Source organism: Lepidochelys kempii, chromosome 1 (genome assembly GCF_965140265.1).
Source record: "Lepidochelys kempii isolate rLepKem1 chromosome 1, rLepKem1.hap2, whole genome shotgun sequence".
In the NCBI taxonomy this organism is placed as follows: domain Eukaryota; kingdom Metazoa; phylum Chordata; order Testudines; family Cheloniidae; genus Lepidochelys; species Lepidochelys kempii.
In genome coordinates this window covers 164,522,024-164,540,732 of record NC_133256.1, presented here as the reverse complement: position 1 = coordinate 164,540,732, position 18,709 = coordinate 164,522,024, and the positions used below count along the sequence as shown (strand labels likewise).

General features: G+C 47.1%; 1 protein-coding gene and 1 long non-coding RNA gene across 11 annotated transcripts in view; one reads left to right on the top strand and one right to left on the bottom strand.

The window, feature by feature from the left end:
• SYNJ1 (synaptojanin 1) overlaps window positions 1-8,484 on the bottom strand; it is a 107,505-nt gene extending 99,021 nt beyond the window's left edge. For all 10 annotated transcript variants that reach the window (XM_073362090.1, XM_073362107.1, XM_073362119.1 and 7 more), the window contains exons 1-2: window positions 8,386-8,484; window positions 6,739-6,884 (exon numbers count right to left, since the gene is read on the bottom strand). In XM_073362090.1, coding sequence (XP_073218191.1) covers window positions 6,739-6,884; window positions 8,386-8,480 — 241 coding nt within the window. In that variant the 5' untranslated portion in view covers window positions 8,481-8,484. The remainder of the gene's footprint in view (window positions 1-6,738; window positions 6,885-8,385) is intronic.
• Window positions 8,485-8,517: 33 nt separating this feature from the next.
• Window positions 8,518-18,645, top strand: LOC140918261 (uncharacterized). The gene is made up of 2 exons (XR_012161132.1): window positions 8,518-8,605; window positions 17,827-18,645. It is a non-coding gene; the product is annotated as an uncharacterized lncRNA (long non-coding RNA).
• Window positions 18,646-18,709: the final 64 nt, after the last annotated feature.

The following is an 18,709-nucleotide window of genomic DNA, read 5'->3' as shown; positions in this document are numbered from 1 at the left end:
TTCTCTCTTTTGAAGGCTTCTTCTTATCCACAAGTCAGCAGTTCCTCAAAATGTATATTTTTTTAATTTTTCAGAAATAGCAGCAATTGTGCACCCTTTATGTTGGGGGGAAGTTACGGAATGCACTACTGCTCCAAATCTCCAGTCACAAGGAAGGAAATAAGCAAAAGCTCTCCATTCCAATCCAGAAGCTTCTAGATGTTCCACACACCATGCAAGCCAGGGAAACAGAAGAAAGGACAGTCTTTTTCATTGCAAGAGTGTCTACAGAAAAGCTGCCTAAACAACTGGAAAGTGTAGCTGAAACAACTAGCAGGTGTAGCCAAATCAAAAGCACATTCCCATTTAAATCCAGTACAGCATCAGCTCAAACTACAGAAAGCACACACTATACTTTTGCTGGGTGCTACTGACAAAGTAACTTTTTGTAGAATTCATAGCAGGCAGCACTGCAGAATAAACTGTAGAAAAGGATTTTTCCCTCATAGTCCCAAATTATGATACATTAAACATGAATACATGGTTGTGGCTTGGATTTAAAATGCACAGCAATAGGAAATGTAGTTTTATGTTCTCCACAACTCCATTAATAACCATAACTCTTGGGCACGTGTAGTGTCAAGGATTGCCTACCCCTGGTGTAGCATACCGTGGCACACATGCCAAAGGCGGCACGTGAGCTGATTTTCAGTGGCACTCACACTGCCCAGGTCCTGGCCACCAGACCGGGGGGGGGGGCTCTGCATTTTAATTTAATTTTAAATGAAGCTTCTTAAACATTTTAAAACCCTTAATTACTTTACATACAACAATAGTTTAGTTATAGATTAAAGACTGATAGAAAGAGACCTAAAAACGTTAAAATGCATTACTGGCATGCGAAACCTTAAATTAGAGTGAATAAATGAAGACTTGGCATCCCACTTCTGAAAGTTTGCCGACCCCTACACTACACATTCAAATGAAATGTACTGAGCATTAGAAGAAATTTACAAGCTCCAGTACTGCCAGCCTCACAGTACACTGCATCTTCCAGAACACACAGGTTTTGAAATAGGATTTGAACTTGGAACAGAAGAAAGGTATGCAAACCTACTGGACCCCTTTAAATGCCATCTTAGCAGAAGCCCATCACCCTCCCAGTTAGAAAGGAAGGGATAAAAGTATTAACCTTCTCCATCCAATTTACCTTTAAAATGCCACCTGAAAGGGTTTAAAAGACTCAGAGGCTTTTCAGTTGGACCCCTTTCACATCACAAGCCTCTGAGTGTAACCCCCCTTATAGATTAAAAACACTTTTTTGTATATTTAACACCATTATAAATGCTGGAGGCAAAGTGGGGTTTGGGGTGGAAGCTGACAGCTCGTGACTCCCCATGTAATAACCTTGCGACCCCCTGAGGGGTCCCAGCCCCCAGTTTGAGAACCCCTGTTCTAATCATTCATTACCATGAAGTGATCACACTCTCTTGTATTGCTCTGCAGGGAGCCCACAAACATGCTCTCTCTAAGGTTCCCAAAACCAGAGGTTCTCAACATTTTTATTTCGGAGGCCTCACCTCCAGCATACTATAAAAACTCCAGGGCCCAGTGGGGGGAGAGCCAGGACTCCAGCTGTGGACCCCTGGTTGAGAACTGCTGCTCTATGACAGTGTTTTCAACCTTTTTTTATTTGGGAACCCTTAAAAAATTTCAAATGGAGGCATGGACCTTTTGGAAATCTGAGGCATAGTCTGCAGACCCCCAGAGGTCTGTGAACCACAGGTTGAAAACCACTGCTCTCAGAGCTTTAGCAGTAAACATCAGCATATCTACAGCTCCTGTGTTCAGAGTTTAGTTGGAGGCTGCCATATAATTATATCCCATTTAGTAAATAAAAGCACTTATACATTTCAATTTTTTAAAATAAGAGTTCTCATGAAATATTTTTGCATTGTAGTGAGAGCAGCAATCTGATCAGGAAGATGACTTCCCTCCCTGCACCTCTCTAGTGAATCAACAAGGGAAGTGAGTGGGAGGCTGTCTCCACTCTTCAGTTGCCTGCAATGAGCAAAGGAGGACTTTCTACCACAGCGGGGCTCTATAAAATCCTCATTAACGTGAACACGGATGGAATCACAGAATCAAAACAACAACACGGAATCCAGGTTCTCTCCAGCACTAGGACTGCGGTGGCAGGTGAGCAGGGCAGGCTGCATGATTGAGCTACATGCACCACTGGAGGTAAGAGACCAAAAGGTGCGGGGAGAGGGTTTCAGGGGACTAGGGCCATGAGGCAGTGCAAGCATTTGGGGAGAAGGGCCAGCATCTGGGATTTAAGGGCAGCTTCTGAGAACTCAGTTCCTTGCGGTGTCAGTTTCACGCCCAGAGTTGCAGCTCCCGGGCAGACTCCAGCCATGCAACCAAACATTGATTTCGGGGAAGGGGTTGGAAGAGGTGGGGCCTCATGGAAGGGGTGGAGTGGGGGCGGGGCCAGGCAGCAGGGGTGGGGAGGTCAGTGATGCGGCCCTCGGGCCAACGTACTAGTCCTCAAGTGGTCCTCATGGTCATTTGAGTTTGAGATCCCTGGGGTAGACGATATTGCCCTGACCTGTCATTCATCTCTAAAGATGATACAGGCACACCGATACCTGCATCACAGATGATCTTCAGTGAATTCCAGAACAGCCAGCCCTGACCAATACTGAACGATATTGGCATGTTCTCTACTCAAAACGCCTGAACGTCAAAGAAACAGACTGGGCCGCTCTTACTATGACCGTGGACAACACAATCTCCCACAGTTTCCAACGCTGAAGACTTTTGACCATTTTACTGCACTCTTAATCTCCACCGCAGAGACTCCTGGTGTTATCTGGACTGGTGATCTGCTAGGTCACTCCAATCCTCGACTCTGGGAGCCAGCCTTACCTTGCTCTGCTGTGAGAAACCCCACTCCCGGGCTGTTCACACACAGCCTCTAGCATGTAAACTGCTCCCAGCTACGCGAATGTGTGCTTTTGGCCAGCTGCTGCTTGGATTGTGCAACCGAATGACACTAGCCAATAGTTCCGGTCCCTGACACAATCCTAGGAACCTCCATCTTGTACTGTCCAGTTATGCCCGCTGGACGCTGCAAGCTTATATGAGTTCGTCAATTTAACAAAGAAATTGATATGCACCAGGCTTGTTATCCCAAGGCGAATCTCTGACATGCTTGAAACCAAATGCACTGCTTCAGGTAGAATAAAAAAACAAATTTATTAACTACAAAGACAGATTTTAAGTGATTATAAGTCAAAGTACAACAAGTCAGATTTGGTCAAATGAAATAAAAGCAAATGCATTCTAAGCTGATCTTAACCCATACAAACTTAGATGCTTCTCACCACAGGCTGGCTCGTTGCTCTTCAGCCAGGCTCTCCCCTTTGATCAGTGCTTCAGTCGCTTGGTGGTGGTGTTTGTAGATGGAGGTGGGAGAGAAAGAGAGAGAGAGAGAGAGCATGGCAAACCTCTCTCCCTTTTATCATGTTCTTTCTTCCCTCTTGGCTTTGTGCCCCCCCCCTTCAGACTCAGGTGAGCATTACCTCATCGTAGTCCCAAATTGACCAAAGGAAGCGGGGGGCGACTCACTCGAGAGTCCAACAGATCCTTTGTTGCTGCCTAGGCCAGTGTCCTTTGTCCCTGTGAGGCTGGGCTGGGTTTGTCCCATACATGCCCTGATGAGACGTGAAATGCCCCTGGAGAGTTTTTGCCTGGGCCTCTGCTCCTGGAGAGTTTTTGCCTGGGCTTGTTTTAAGCTATGAGGACACATTTTCAGTCTCAGAACAATGTACATAAAATTACAACCTATAACATTACTGTAACAACAATGCTCAGTGCATCATGAGCCTTCCGAAGACACCCGACATGACAAAATGCATTGGATACCACACAACCATATTATAGGGATGAACATGGGGGGGTACAGGGTGTTCCCCTGAGGTACATAGCATCACAAGCTCCGCCACAAATATGATGATTGTAGAGACCTAGAAATTGGAAAAGTCCTCCTGGCATCACTGGATCCAGCAAGGCAGAAACAATGGCTTGAATGCATAGGTCTAAACTTCACACACTCGAGCAGAAATGCCTAGAACTTGCTGAGACACCTGGGGGCTGCAAATCCCCACATGCCACTAGGCTGCAGATGAAAAACCAATGCCCTCACTGCTCAACTTTTGTGGACATTAAAACACCCAGTGAACAAACAGTATTGCAGACAAGTCCACCATTGACTTTGGCAGGTGACATCCACATGCCCTCCAGCATTTCAATGGTCTGGACCGTTCACAAGTAAGGAGATCAATACAGCCAAGAAATTGGGAAAAGCAACAGGAAAAGACGGTATCCATCCTGAGTCCACTAGCATGGAAATAGATGATGCAACTGTTCACCAACATCCTGAAGACTAGTGAATTCCCCCGTGTGTGGAGAAAAGCCAAGGTTATTGCACTCCTAAAGCCTGGAAGACCTGCAGATCACCTTTCTAGTTACAGGCTAATCTCCCTCAAGGACCACCTACGTGGTGATGGAGCATATGATTCTAAACCAAATTGGGCCCACTGTGGACACAAACCAACCCAAGCAGCAAGCTGGACTGCACAGAAGTTGCTGTGACCAGGTCCTGGCCCTCACTACAAAATCAAAGCTATATTCCATTAAAAATTCAAGACCAATACTGCTTTCATCAATCTGTCAGCAGCATATGACAGTCTGGAAGGGTTGTCTGCTACTGAAGCAGACCAAAGAGATCCTCTGTGCGTGGATTTTCAGGCTGCTGAATACCATGAGCATATACCTCAGACGTCAAGCCAGCAAGCTGCTCACTTTGAATAATGGGTTACCACAAGGCTCTGTACTTGCTCCAACACTCTTCAATATATACATGAGTGATACGCCTGAAATGATAGCGCAGACGTTTGTGTATTCTGATGATTTGGTATTCACAATTCAGGCCCATAGCTTTAGAGAATTTGAAGTGACCTTTACATCTGACCTTAAGATCATGGAGGCAAATGGCAGCTGAGACCAAATCGGAGCAAATAGGTAGTCTCTACTTTCCATCTTGACAACAGAATCGCACAAAACACTAACAGTTGAGTTTTGTTGTGAAACTGTGTATTATGACCCAAAGCAAACATATCTCAGTGTCATTCTTGACCATACACTCACCTTTCATGACTGTCTTTAAAAAGTAGCCTCTAAACTAAAGCAAAGACTCACATCAACATTATTCAGAAGTTAGTGAGAACAAGCTGGGGATCAGCTGCCCCAGTGCAACAAACATTGGCCTGAGCCCTGGCATACTCAGTTGCAGAGTACCGTGCACCGGTGTAGACGAGAAGTTTCCATACCCAACTTGTGGACAGGCAGCTGAATCAGACCATGTGAATCATCACGGGAACTCCAAAATCAACACCTCTACCATGGCTTTGTATTTGGCAAACATCCATTGAGTTATCCATTGAGATATAGCCACAGCACAAGAACTTAAATGCACCAAAAACTACCCAGATGTTCCCATCTGGCAGATTATGGATAACATGCCCCAACAATGCCTGAAATCATGAAAACTCATGATCACCTCATGTTTATGGATCCGGCCTGGGAACGACATCTGGACCCCATCTACCATTCCAACCAAGCTTATTATTAATGACCCAACAAGCCGCCCTCCCGGTTTCAACCTGCCATGCAGACTTTGGACCACATCGAGCTGCATCTGAACAAACCATGGAAGACACAACTACTTGATGCACAAGTGTAAAATCAAAGACTTACTTTCACGCAACATTCAACATGAGAACATCCAAACCATCACACACATCATAATTCAGTGCCCCAAACATGGATTCAAAAGTGAAATGGATGATACTCACCATACCACAAAAGAGGCCTTGAAATGGCTTATAGACCTACAACTGCATCTACTAAAAGTCATTCTGCAGATGCCAAACACTCATAAGAGATTGTTTTTGAATCATTTAATCAGTGAATATTTTCATGTGAAAATTACACTGATCATTTTACATGATCTTCACTGAATATTTATAAAAGCAACTGCTTTGTAAAAATAGTTTTCTTCAAAAAAATTTTACTTACTAGTAATCTAAGATGTACTGCACATATGCAAGTTTGTGATTTCTTAACAGGGCTCAGAAACAGAAATGGACAATATATTATTATAGAATGTAACAAGACAAAGCAATAATACAAACAAAACTGAAGATGAAGAAATGAAAACCATCAGAGATCAGAGAGAACAAATAAATTTAGAAAATAAATAGAAATGAGAAATATGGAATTTTTGTGAGGAAATACAGCTGATTAGTTTGAAAAATAACAGCATGTCGTACTCTCAGAGGAAGAGGAATTTGTATTATGATGAACAAAATATAACTAGGAGTAATGGGATTAAATTAATACAGGAAAAATGTAGGATAAATGTCAGGCAACACAAACTGACAATAAAGTCATTTAAACTGTAGAATTCTCTCTTAAGCAGGTAGAAAAACCTTGCCATTTTACTCATTTTAAAGTAGACTGAACACTAGTTACTGTATAAAAGAGAATCATCTAACACTAGGAAAAGAACAGACTATGTGATGTAACAAGTCATCTTCTGTGAGTTAAGTAAAAATAAAAATAAACTTGATAGAATGCATTTTCATGTCAGTCAACTTTTCACATTGTACTTAATAAAACATATGGACTTACAGAGGACAGCCACAGCTCCAGACTCAAACATGAGGCACTCTTCCTTATTTCTGGTTTCCACTATCACACTGAATGGAGGTGGATCCAGTTTGTGATAGACACGATATCCTTTGCTGAAAGCCATTTTTCCTTTATCAGAGGCAGCCCTGTCCAATACAAGACCATGTTAGTGAAAGCTTCCTGTACCTTCAGGGTTCTCACTGCAAAGCAGTCCCAATTCTTAGCCTCACTCAGGTATTTTAAGAGAGTATCTAATTGGGGGTGGTGTGGAGAAGAAGGGTGAAGACATGTCATGTCATGAGAAAGACAGACAGAACCCACACAAGGACTTAATGATTTCGGCTAAAGCTCAGTTTGCTCAGAAAAATGTATTCAAGGGATAATTTATAGACAAGCATTACAATGAGTTGGCTTTTAGAACACAAGCACCTAAATAAGCAACTTTTAAAAGAGCTCATTTGCAGATTTCACCAGGTTAGCAAAAAACATTTCACATACATTTATTTAACAGACTATGATTTCTTGGATAAGAGGGAGTCATTGACAAACATACCACACTGAACAAAAAGAGTGACAACTACCTAATGATGAAAGTGGGTGACTAGGAGCCCAGACAGGTTCAATTTTTAGCTCTAGTAGTGACTCTGACCAAAGGGACTCTGCCAGTGGTTTAAGGCCAAAAGCGGTTTATTTTTACAAAACTTACTGATGACAGACATGTTTTTTGGCACTACTGTCATTTTAATGGATGCAGGTTTTTGTTGTTGCTTGTTTGGATTTAAACCTTCCCCTATAGTATTTACTATGACTCAATCATTATGACACTGGGCTAGTGAAATTGACTAGAAACCAGAAGATGAGACTATAAATAAAAGTGAACTCAGAGTCATTAGGCTAATTTTAATCACACAAAACAAAAAGGAAAGGGGGAAAAGTACAAAAGGGGAAAAGCAAATAAAATAAAGAACACTCTATTTTAGCAATCTAAGGCCTTGTTAGTAACAAGGATCAGGCCTTTTAAAAGCATCTGGGTTACCTTTTATCCTAGCAGTACCGCCTGGACCTCTCCATTTCTCAATTCCCTTCTCTCGAAAGGGCCCGATATTTACCGATCTCCTCACAGGGGGCCAGCGGGCACAGAGCACGCTGCCATGCTCGGATGGGACGCCGGGCAGCAGCGGCAGCCCAAGCTCGGATTATTCCCCTCCCAGGGCCGCGGAGGGAGAGCGGCGGGGCGGGGAGGGGAAGGGAAGGGACGAGACGCGGGCGAGCTCACCCCGGGCCGGCCCCCTCGGGGCTCCCTGGGATAATGCCCGGGGACCGTGCGCGGTGAACAGCTCACGCGGGGGAGGGACGCAGAGCCCCCAAGGCAGGGACAGGCAAACCCGAGAGCTGGGAGATAAGCGGCCCTGCCCCTCCCCCGGGGACGGACGGACGGACGGACCCAGACAGACCCAAATACCTCCCCCACCAGACAGACAGACAGACAGGCCGAGCGGGTGTCGCTGATGCTCAAGGATCCTCCATCTTGTGCAGCTGCTGCGGCGCCACTTCCCTCAGCCCCGCGCCGGTCGCACCCGGGGCTGAGCCGCGCAACCTCGCCCCTGCCGACAGCGGCCCCATCCCCCGCAGGCCCCAGCCCCTCACCGGCTTCGCCGCCACCTCCAGGGGCGCCTCCTGCTGCGGCTGCCGGCGACAGCGGCTACCTCACTTCCGCTCTGGACCGACCATCTCTTCCGCATTGCGCCGCCCGGGGCCGGAAGTGGGGGAGGGGGGCGTGGGGGAGGAGGGAGAGCTGAGCTGAGCTGAGCTGCGCGTGGCGGTGGGTGCTCGAGGCGGGGAGCTGGGGCCGTTGCCTCGCTGTCACGTATGTAGGCGCTCACGAGCCTCCAAGCGGAGGGGCGCGCGAGACACCCCCCTCCACATCCCTGCGGGGTGTGGTGCCCCCCCCCCCCCCGCACCGCGCCTCAGTCTGCAGGTAGGGGTGGCAGATTTGTAGAAATTTTGGTGGTGCCCAGAACCCACCGGCCCTCCCTCCAAACTCTGCCTCCCCACCTGCCTAAGGCTCTGGGAGGGAGTTTGGGTGGGGGAGGCCCTTGCAGGCCCTTGGCTGGGGATTAGGGTGCAGGAGGGGTCCACGGTGCAGGCTCTGGGATGGAGTTTGGGTGCAGGCTCCTGGCTGGGGCAGAGGGGGGGTGAGGGGTGCAGGCTCTGGGCTGGGGCAAGGGGTGGGGGTGAAGGGTGCAGGCTCTGGGATGGAGTTTAGGGATAGGAGGGGGTGCAGGGGTGAGGGCTGAGGATGAGGGGTTTGGGGTGTGGGAGGGGCTCAGGGCTGGGGCAGAGGGTTTGGGTGTGGGGGGATGTGAGGGCTCAGTCTGGGGCTGGGGATGAGGTGTTTGGGGCATTGGAGAGGCTCAGGGCTAGGACGGAACGGCAGCCTGCCCTGGCCCCAGTGGACAGGGGCACTAGATCCCTGCAGCAGCAGTTGATGCTGGAAGCCAGCAGAGCAGAGTCAGCGTGAGCTGCAGGCTCTGGAGCGGTGAGCGGGGGCAGCAAGTGGGGGCCGGGGAACACTCGGGGGAGGTGTGTGACAGCGGCAGGCAGGGCCGGGGGAGAGACCTGGCCCCAAACACTGGTGGAGCCGGGACCTGAATATTGGTGGAGCCCGGGCACCATGAGCCCATATAACTTGCCGCCCCTGCCTGCAGAATCATAGAATCATAGAATATCAGGGTTCGAAGGTACCCCAGAAGGTCATCTAGTATAACCCTCTGCTCGAAGCAGGACCAATTCCCAGTTAAATCATCCCAGCCAGGGCTTTGTCAAGCCTGACCTTAAAAACCTCTAAGGAAGGAGATTCTACCACCTCCCTAGGTAACGCATTCCAGTGTTTCACCACCCTCATAGTAAAAAAGTTTTTCCTAATATCCAACCTAAATCTACCCCACTGCAACTTGAGACCATTACTCCTCGTTCTGTCATCTGCTACCATTGAGAACAGTCTAGAGCCATCCTCTTTGGAACCCCCTTTCAGGTAGTTGAAAGCAGCTATCAAATCCTCCCTCATTCTTCTCTTCTGCAGGCTAAACAATCCCAGCTCCCTCAGCCTCTCCTCATAACTCATGTGTTCCAGTCCCCTAATCATTTTTGTTGCTCTTCGCTGGACTCTCTCCAATTTATCCACATCCTTCTTGTAGTGTGGGGCCCAAAACTGGACACAGTACTCCAGATGAGGCCTCACCAATGTCGAATAGAGGGGAACAATCACGTCCCTTGATCTGCTCGCTATGCCCCTACTTATACATCCCAAAATGCCATTGGCCTTCTTGGCAACAAGGGCACACTGCTGACTCATATCCAGCTTCTCATCCACTGTCACCCCTAGGTCCTTTTCTGCAGAACTGCTGCCTAGCCATTCGGCCCCTAGTCTGTAGCGGTGCATTGGATTCTTCCGTCCTAAGTGCAGGACCCTGCACTTATCCTTATTGAACCTCATCAGATTTCTTTTGGCCCAATCCTCCAATTTGTCTAGGTCCTTCTGTATCCTATCCCTCCCCTCCAGCGTATCTACCACTCCTCCTAGTTTAGTATCATCTGCAAATTTGCTGAGAGTGCAATCTACACCATCCTCCAGATCATTTATGAAGATATTGAACAAAACCGGCCCCAGGACCGACCCCTGGGGCACTCCACTTGACACCGGCTGCCAACTAGACATGGAGCCATTGAGCACTACCCGTAGAGCCCGACAATCTAGCCAGCTTGCTACCCACCTTATAGTGCATTCATCCAGCCCATACTTCCTTAACTTGCTGACAAGAATACTGTGGGAGACCGTGTCAAAAGCTTTGCTAAAGTCAAGAAACAATACATCCACTGCTTTCCCTTCATCCACAGAACCAGTAATCTCATCATAAAAGGCGATTAGATTAGTCAGGCATGACCTTCCCTTGGTGAATCCATGCTGGCTGTTCCTGATCACTTTCCTCTCATGCAAGTGCTTCAGGATTGATTCTTTGAGGACCTGCTCCATGATTTTTCCAGGGACTGAGGTGAGGCTGACTGGCCTGTAGTTCCCAGGATCCTCCTTCTTCCCTTTTTTAAAGATTGGCACTACATTAGCCTTTTTCCAGTCATCCGGGACTTCCCCCGTTCGCCACGAGTTTTCAAAGGTAATGGCCAATGGCTCTGCAATCACAGCCGCCAATTCCTTCAGCACTCTCGGATGCAACTCGTCCGGCCCCATGGACTTGTGCACGTCCAGCTTTTCTAAATAGTCCCTAACCACCTCTATCTCCACAGAGGGCTGGCCATCTCTTCCCCATTTTGTGATGCCCAGGGCAGCAGTCTGGGAGCTGACCTTGTTAGTGAAAACAGAGGCAAAAAAAGCATTGAGTACATTAGCTTTTTCCACATCCTCTGTCACTAGGTTGCCTCCCTCATTCAGTAAGGAGCCCACACTTTCCTTGGCTTTCTTCTTGTTGCCAACATACCTGAAGAAACCCTTCTTGTTACTCTCGACATCTCTTGCTAGCTGCAGCTCCAGGTGCGATTTGGCCCTCCTGATATCATTCCTACATGCCTGAGCAATATTTTTATACTCTTCCCTGGTCATATGTCCAACCTTACGCTTCTTGTAAGCTTCTTTTTTATGTTTAAGATCCGCTAGGATTTCACTATTAAGCCAAGCTGGTCGCCTGCCATATTTACTATTCTTTCGACTCATCGGAATGGTTTATCCCTGTAACCTCAACAGGGATTCCTTGAAATACAGCCAGCTCTCCTGGACTCCTTTCCCCTTCATGTTAGTCCCCCAGGGGATCCTGGTCATCCGTTCCCTGAGGGAGTCGAAGTCTGCTTTCCTGAAGTCCAGGGTCCGTATCCAGCTGCTTACCTTTCTTCCCTGCGTCAGGATCCTGAACTCAACCAACTCATGGTCACTGCCTCCCAGATTCCCATCCACTTTTGCTTCCCCCACTAATTCTTCCTGGTTTGTGAGCAGCAGGTCAAGAAAAGCGCCCTCCCTAGTTGGCTCCTCTAGCACTTGCGCCAGGAAATTGTCCCCTACGCTTTCCAAAAGCTTCCTGGATTTTCTATGCACCGCTGTATTGCTCTCCCAGCAGATATCAGGAAAATTAAAGTCACCCATGAGAATCAGGGCATGCGATCTAGTAGCTTCCGTGAGCTGCCGGAAGAAAGCCTCATCTACCTCATCCCCCTGGTCCGGTGGTCTATAGCAAACTCCCACCACTACATCACTCTTGTTGCACACACTTCTAAACTTAATCCAGAGACACTCAGGTTTTTCTACAGTTTCGTACCAGAGCTCTGAGCAGTCATACTGCTCCCTTACATACAGTGCTACTCCCCCACCTTTTCTGCCCTGCCTGTCCTTCCTGAACAGTTTATAACCATCCATGACAGTACTCCAGTCATGTGAGTTATCCCACCAAGTCTCTGTTATTCCAATCACGTCATAGTTCCTTGACATCACCAGGACCTCCAGTTATCCCTGTTTGTTTCCAAGGCTTTGTGCATTCGTATATAAGCACTTGAGATAACCTGTTGATCGCCCCTCATTCCCAGTATGAGGCAGGAGCCCTCCCCTCACAGACATTCCTGCCTGTGCTTCCTCCTGGTATCCCGCTTTCCCACTTACCTCAGAGCTTTGGTTTCCTTCCCCTGGTGAACCTAGTTTAAAGCCCTCCTCACTAGGTTAGCCAGCCTGCTGGCAAAGATGCTCTTCCCTCTCTTCGTAAGATGGAGCCCGTCTCTGCCCAGCACTCCTCCTTCATGGAACACCATCCCATGGTCAAAGAATCCAAAGCCTTCTTTCCGACACCACCTGCGTAGCCATTCGTTGACTTTGACGATTCGACGGTCCCTACCCAGGCCTTTTCCTTCCACGGGGAGGATGGACGAGAACACCACTTGCGCCTCCAACTCCTTTATCCTTCTTCCCAGAGCCACGTAGTCCGCAGTGATCCGCTCAAGGTCATTCTTGGCAGTATCATTGGTGCCCACGTGGAGAAGCAGGAAGGGGTAGCAATCCGAGGGCTTGATGAGTCTCGGCAGTCTCTCCGTCACATCGCGAATCCTAGCCCCTGGCAAGCAGCAGACTTCTCGGTTTTCCCGGTCAGGGCGGCAGATAGATGACTCAGTCCCCCGGAGAAGAGAGTCCCCGACCACCACCACCCGCCTTCTCCTCTTGGGAGTGGTGGTCGTGGAACCCCCAACCTCAGGACATCGCATCTCATGCCTTCCAACCAGCGGAGTCTCCTTCTGCTTTCTCGCCCCAGACATATCATCTGGTCCACTCTCCGCAACGGTACCTGTAGAGAGAACCTGGGGGGTACAGTGTCAGCGCCGCCCCACAGTTCTCACAGTTCTCGCGGGGACACTCGGGGGGCTGGGGTGGTCGCCGCAGGGGGAGGGGAATATGAGGTAAATTTGTGTCTAAAATGAGCGACTGTGCCAGGAACCCGCCCCCTCAGGCCAGCTGAGCCCTGAGGTGAGTGGGAGTCAGGGCTGGGCGGTATTTGCCCAGCCTTGGATTGGGGGTTGAGGCCTGCGGGGCCTGGGAAACCAGCCTGAACAAGGGGAGCCTACAGCAATGTTGACAGCTCTTCCCATTTTAAAACCTTGTCTCCTGGAGTCCTGGGATCAGGGGAGAATCTGCTTTTCTTAAAAACCCACCACAGCTGTCTGGCCCGGTGGTTGCTGAGAAAACTTGGGCAGTAACTTTTTACTAAAAGTCAAGGATAGGACAGGTCATGGGCAATAAAAAAAGAATTCAGGGACACCCATGACCTGTCCCTGACTTTTACTAAAAATAACTGACAAAATGGGGACGGGGGTCCAGCACTCACCACCGCCCGCAGCAGCTGGGAGCTCCAGCCATGCCACCCTGGGACTGAAGCAGAAAATGTCACAGGTCTCTGGAAGTCATGGATTCTGTGACCTCCATGGTATAATCTTATCCTTACTCATGGGTGATGGAAAGTTTGTCCTCTGCCCCCTAATGGGGTGATGCCCTCACGTCCAGAGTGGCTTCCCAGAGTCTGCTTCAAAGCATGCTGAAGTCAAGGGAAAGACTCCCAGTTATTTCAGTGGGCTTTGGGTCAGGCCACGTCCAACCACATTTACAATGTCCTTTAAGACCTGTCTTCCTCAAGGTCTATTGGTGGTGTGATATGTGGCTAGGGAAGGTTGGCATGCACTTTATTAAAAAAAATTATTACCACTATAAATTAGAAGTCTGTTGGGTGCCCTTCCATCATTTATCACTTGTTCTCAAGCCCTTCTCCTGCAAACATTTACACATGAGTAATCCTGGTAAACTCAAAGGACTCAGGGTATGTCTACACTGGAAACTTCAAAGCGCTGCCACGGGAATGCTCTCACGGCAGCGCTTTGAAGTGCAAGTGTGATCGCGTGTGAGCATTCGGAGAGAGCTCTCCCAGCAATCCTGGTAATCCGCCTCCACAAGGGGATTAGCTCCGAGCGCTGGGAGCCTGTCTACACTAGCACTTTAAAGCGCTCAGACTTGCTGTGCTCAGGGAGGGTGATTTTTCACACCCCCTGCTCTGCGCTTTGCTGCCGGAGCTCTGTGCTTTTGTGCCAGCGCTCCTCATTCTGCTGGCGGATCCTCCTTTCGCTTTCCCTCCATTCCTGCAATTTTTTATTCTCGTTAAGGGACTGCTGCATGACTTCATGTAGCATGTTTTCTTTGCTTTTACGTGGCTTCTTCCTAATTCGTTGGAGTCTTTCAGCCGGTGATAACACGGACGGTTGAGATCTCAAGGTTGCATCTGGGCAAAATGCAACACTTAACAGAGGGAGCATTGTTCACACCAGACAGAGCTATGATTTCCCAGTACCTAAGGGCAAGCACAGTCTACACAATAACAATTTGCCCGTCCCCAAGCGAGCGAACATAACCCATGGGAGCCCCAAAATGGTGAGTAAGCACTGGGTCAAGGGGGACTGATTGTTTCATGGTCGTACTGTCCTCTAGGTTTCTGTGCCTTTGGGAGGGCCAACAGCTGCAGGGGCCCCTATACTGAACACTCTCCCCACATTTACCACAGGAGTTCGTCCTGAAAGATATCTCGCTGCAGAGGGTGACCTAGGAAGCAAGGGACAGTCTTCTAATACAATGTGGCTTCTGCCCTGGCCCATATGAAGCTTGCCTTTGTGCAGCAATGGTCCCCCCGCCCCTCCCAGCACAGTGGCGCGGACATGTTAGCCTGACTGGGACAAGGACCACAGTGGCTCTGCGAAGAAACCTGCGCAAGCGCATTGCCCAACTTCTGGTTGAGTCCTTTGAAGAGATCACTGAGAGCAACTACCGCGATATGTGAGAGCACATCAACACCCTATTCTGCATCTAAGCATGCATGCCCTAACCTCTCTCGCCCCAAGAACCCGCACCGAATAATTTCATTCCCAAAATAAAAGCCGCTTACCAGGAACCTCCTCTGGTGTTTGTCCTTCCACAAGCACCGGCTGCTCCGACTGGCTACCTTCCTCTTGGCTTGAGAACAGCTCCTGGCTGCATGCATCTAGGGATGCCTGGGTGTCTCCCTCCTCCTCAGCACCCTGGCTCCTGCTTTGCTCCTCCTGCCTTGTTGCACTGGACTTTGAGGTGTCCGTGGTGGTGCTCGGAGTGGAGGTGGGGTAGCCCCCAAGTATCGCTTCCAGCTCTTTGTAAAAATGGTAGGTCGTGGAGGCAGCACCGGAGCAGCTGTTTGCCTCGTGGGATTTGCAGTAGGCATTCTGCAGCTCCTTCACTTTAATCCTGCACTGCAGTGCATCCCGCTCATGGCCCCTTTCCATCATGTCCCTTGATATCTGCCTGAAGGTATAGTAATTCCTACGGCTGGAGTGCAGCTGGGGACTGGACAGCTTCCTCCCCCAAACACTGATGAGGTCCAGCACCTCGCCATTGCTCCATACTGGGGATCGCCCGGAGCATGGAGGCATGGTCACCTGGAAAGATTCACTGAGAGCACTCCAAACCTGGCTGAACAAACAGGAAGGGGATTTTCAAAATTTCCAGAGAATTTAAAGGGCAGGTCTGATGGTTGGTAACCTGAGGGCAGGGCAGAAGAGTTCAAAGTGATGACCAGAGTGGCTAGAACAGGCATTGTGGGACACTTTGGGAGGCCAATCAGAGTGCATTAACAGGCTAGGGTGTCCACAATGGCGCTGCGGCGCTCCAGCCAGGGCGCATCAAATGTTATTCCACTTGCCGAGGTGGATTACCAGGAGCGCTCTAGCCACGGAGTCAGTGCGCTCTACGTGCCTTGCCAGTGTGGACGCCCAGGGCTGCTTTAATGCGCTCTAACTCACAAGTGTAGCTAAGCCTTCAGTGTTTGAACTGCCATTAAGCTAAATGGTGTGCAATCCTAGCTGGGGCATCTCTGTGCAGCTATAGTAATACATCAAACATTAGTCAAAATGGAGAGTGCCCTACCAGATTTCACAGGCATGAATCCAGCAAAGCATCTAAGCACACATTTGTAAGCAGATGAGTAGTCCTACTGAAGTCAGAGTATATTCTTATGTGATTTGTTGGATCAGGTTTTTAATTTGTCAACCTTTTTATTATTCATTTTGCCCCTTTGCTATTATTCTACTTTGATTAATGTATTTTGTACATCTTTACTCTAAATGACAGGTTTAAAATTATAAATACAGAAATGTTTAAATGCCATTAAACAATCTAATGGAAACACACTAATGCAACTAACACAGCTAATGCCACTGCAGAATTTATTTTTGAGGTTTGCTAGATGCAGAAAGATGCTCAACTCTCGTAACAAAACATCCATTTTACTAGACTAGCATGAGGCTCAGTTTCAGGTAAAACATGACTATCCCTCTATCTGCAGCTACAAATTTATGGAGCCTCCTAGTCATAGTTCTCATTTCTCTCAGGCTCCTATGGCTCAACTATTAACTCTAAAATAGAATGATGACTAATTTGTGCACTTAAATTTAAAACCAGATTGCCATCTTAGACACTGGGTTTATTCCCCATTTTTTAGAAACGTGATCATGGGATATTTAGTTTCCACTTGAGTGACTATGAAATGGACAGGTATGGTTGCCACATTTAATTGTTTACCTTTCAAGAAAAAAAATATAACTTCAAAATTTATATCATGCAGTAGTAGCACACTGCAACATTATGTAGCTAAATGAGGTTAAAGTCTTCATACAAAAGCATTGTTACATCATAGCAGCATGTTTCCATGCAGGTTCCCTAAAATAATTTTGAGGCTCTAACATTCTGAAAGATTCAGTGGAATGAGTTTTGGGGTAAATGAGAGAGAAATCTCAGATTAAGAACTCATGCAAAGAATGGTACCTGAAGGAGAGAAAAGATCGCATGCTAAATTTCCCCCCCCCCCCCACTTTTCAATGTCAAATTTCACTTCCCTTTATGTTATTTGGGTGCTAGGTCCTTTTCTTATTGCTAATGTCTTTGCTCTAATCTTACAAAAGGCTCCTTTTCAGAATAATCCAATAATCACTCAAGTGCTTGAATTAGTAATTCAACAGGACATCATCTCCCCCTAGCCCCAAGTCATGACTGATTTAATAGTCCAGCAGCCCTGACAGTCCTCCAGTTAATTTAAAATTGAGGGTCTAATGACCTGTGGTCACTAGAGACCCCATAACATTTACTGGAAAATTTAGGGAGTGCAGGTTTTTCTGGCCAAATGCCAATTTGGTATTTATTTACTTGGGACTTTCTTAAATCCAGCTAGCGATTTTAATTGAATACTGTCCTATTTCATGTCCTAAACTATGGTGCTGTGCAATTATATCCCACCCTAGAAATAGCTGTATAGAATTGCTGAGTAAATGATTCTTGCATAAAGATACGTAGTTTATGAAGTGCATTGAGATAAATGCTACATGAATGAAATGTTAATTTATCACTAAAGATGCAACACTTTTAAACAAATAAGGTTCTCTCTAGCTGAATTGTGTGCTCAAGTATTTATAAAGCTCAAATTATTTTTAGTTCTGTAAAGGTGACTGCAGTACAAATTTAAATTCCCTATTTGTCAACAGAAAATCAGCACTATCAGCTTCTGCACTTATCCTCCAGATACAGCGATCTTAATCTCAAAAGGTCCTCCTGAAGATATGAAAAAGTTCCATCTCAATCTGCATTCAGTCCTTGCTCTCTCTGCTACAACAATGAAGGTGGCAAGTGTAATATGGAAACAGGAAACTGGATTGAGACCCTAAAATTCATTTAATAGAGGCCATCAGCTGGCAGTGAAAACCATCGGAATGTAGCAACTTGATCACTACCAACATGGGGCAGATGGATAATCCTGTTATCAAGCAGCCCCTTAAATGATAAATAGCTGGATTTCAGTGTTTTGCATTTGTCAAATTCTATGATTTTCTTAAAATTGCCACATACATTATGGGGAAAAAAAAAAAGTATAAAAGTATACAGTTGTTTCACTGCATCCTCCAGCAACAGAAATTGAACATAGTACTTGTTTCTGCATCCTTCACTAACTAAAAAGTTTGGCAAAGTTTCAAATATTTCATTCCTACGTGCATCTTAAGAAAGGAGGTTAGAATGACCTTTACTCCTTTTGTTTTGCCTTTTTAGCATGCCAGCACAAACTGATGTTCTTTAAAGATGTAAGTTAGCTATAGTTAACTTCATATGGATAAACTGCCATTTTATAATTGTCAATCTATTAAGAAAAATCACTCTACTGTAATGAAAAAGCAGGTGTGTGTCATACCCAAAAAAGTTATTTTTAATATATTTACAGGGCTATTGACAACCCAAATTGATGTAAGATACTGTAACTTGTAGCTTTGTAAGTAGCAGCAGCTTTCTAATAAAGTTGTCTTGAAAATGTTCAGCCTGATTATTTCACTGGTTAAATCTGTGTACTATATTAATGTGGTCAGCAGCAAGCCTGCA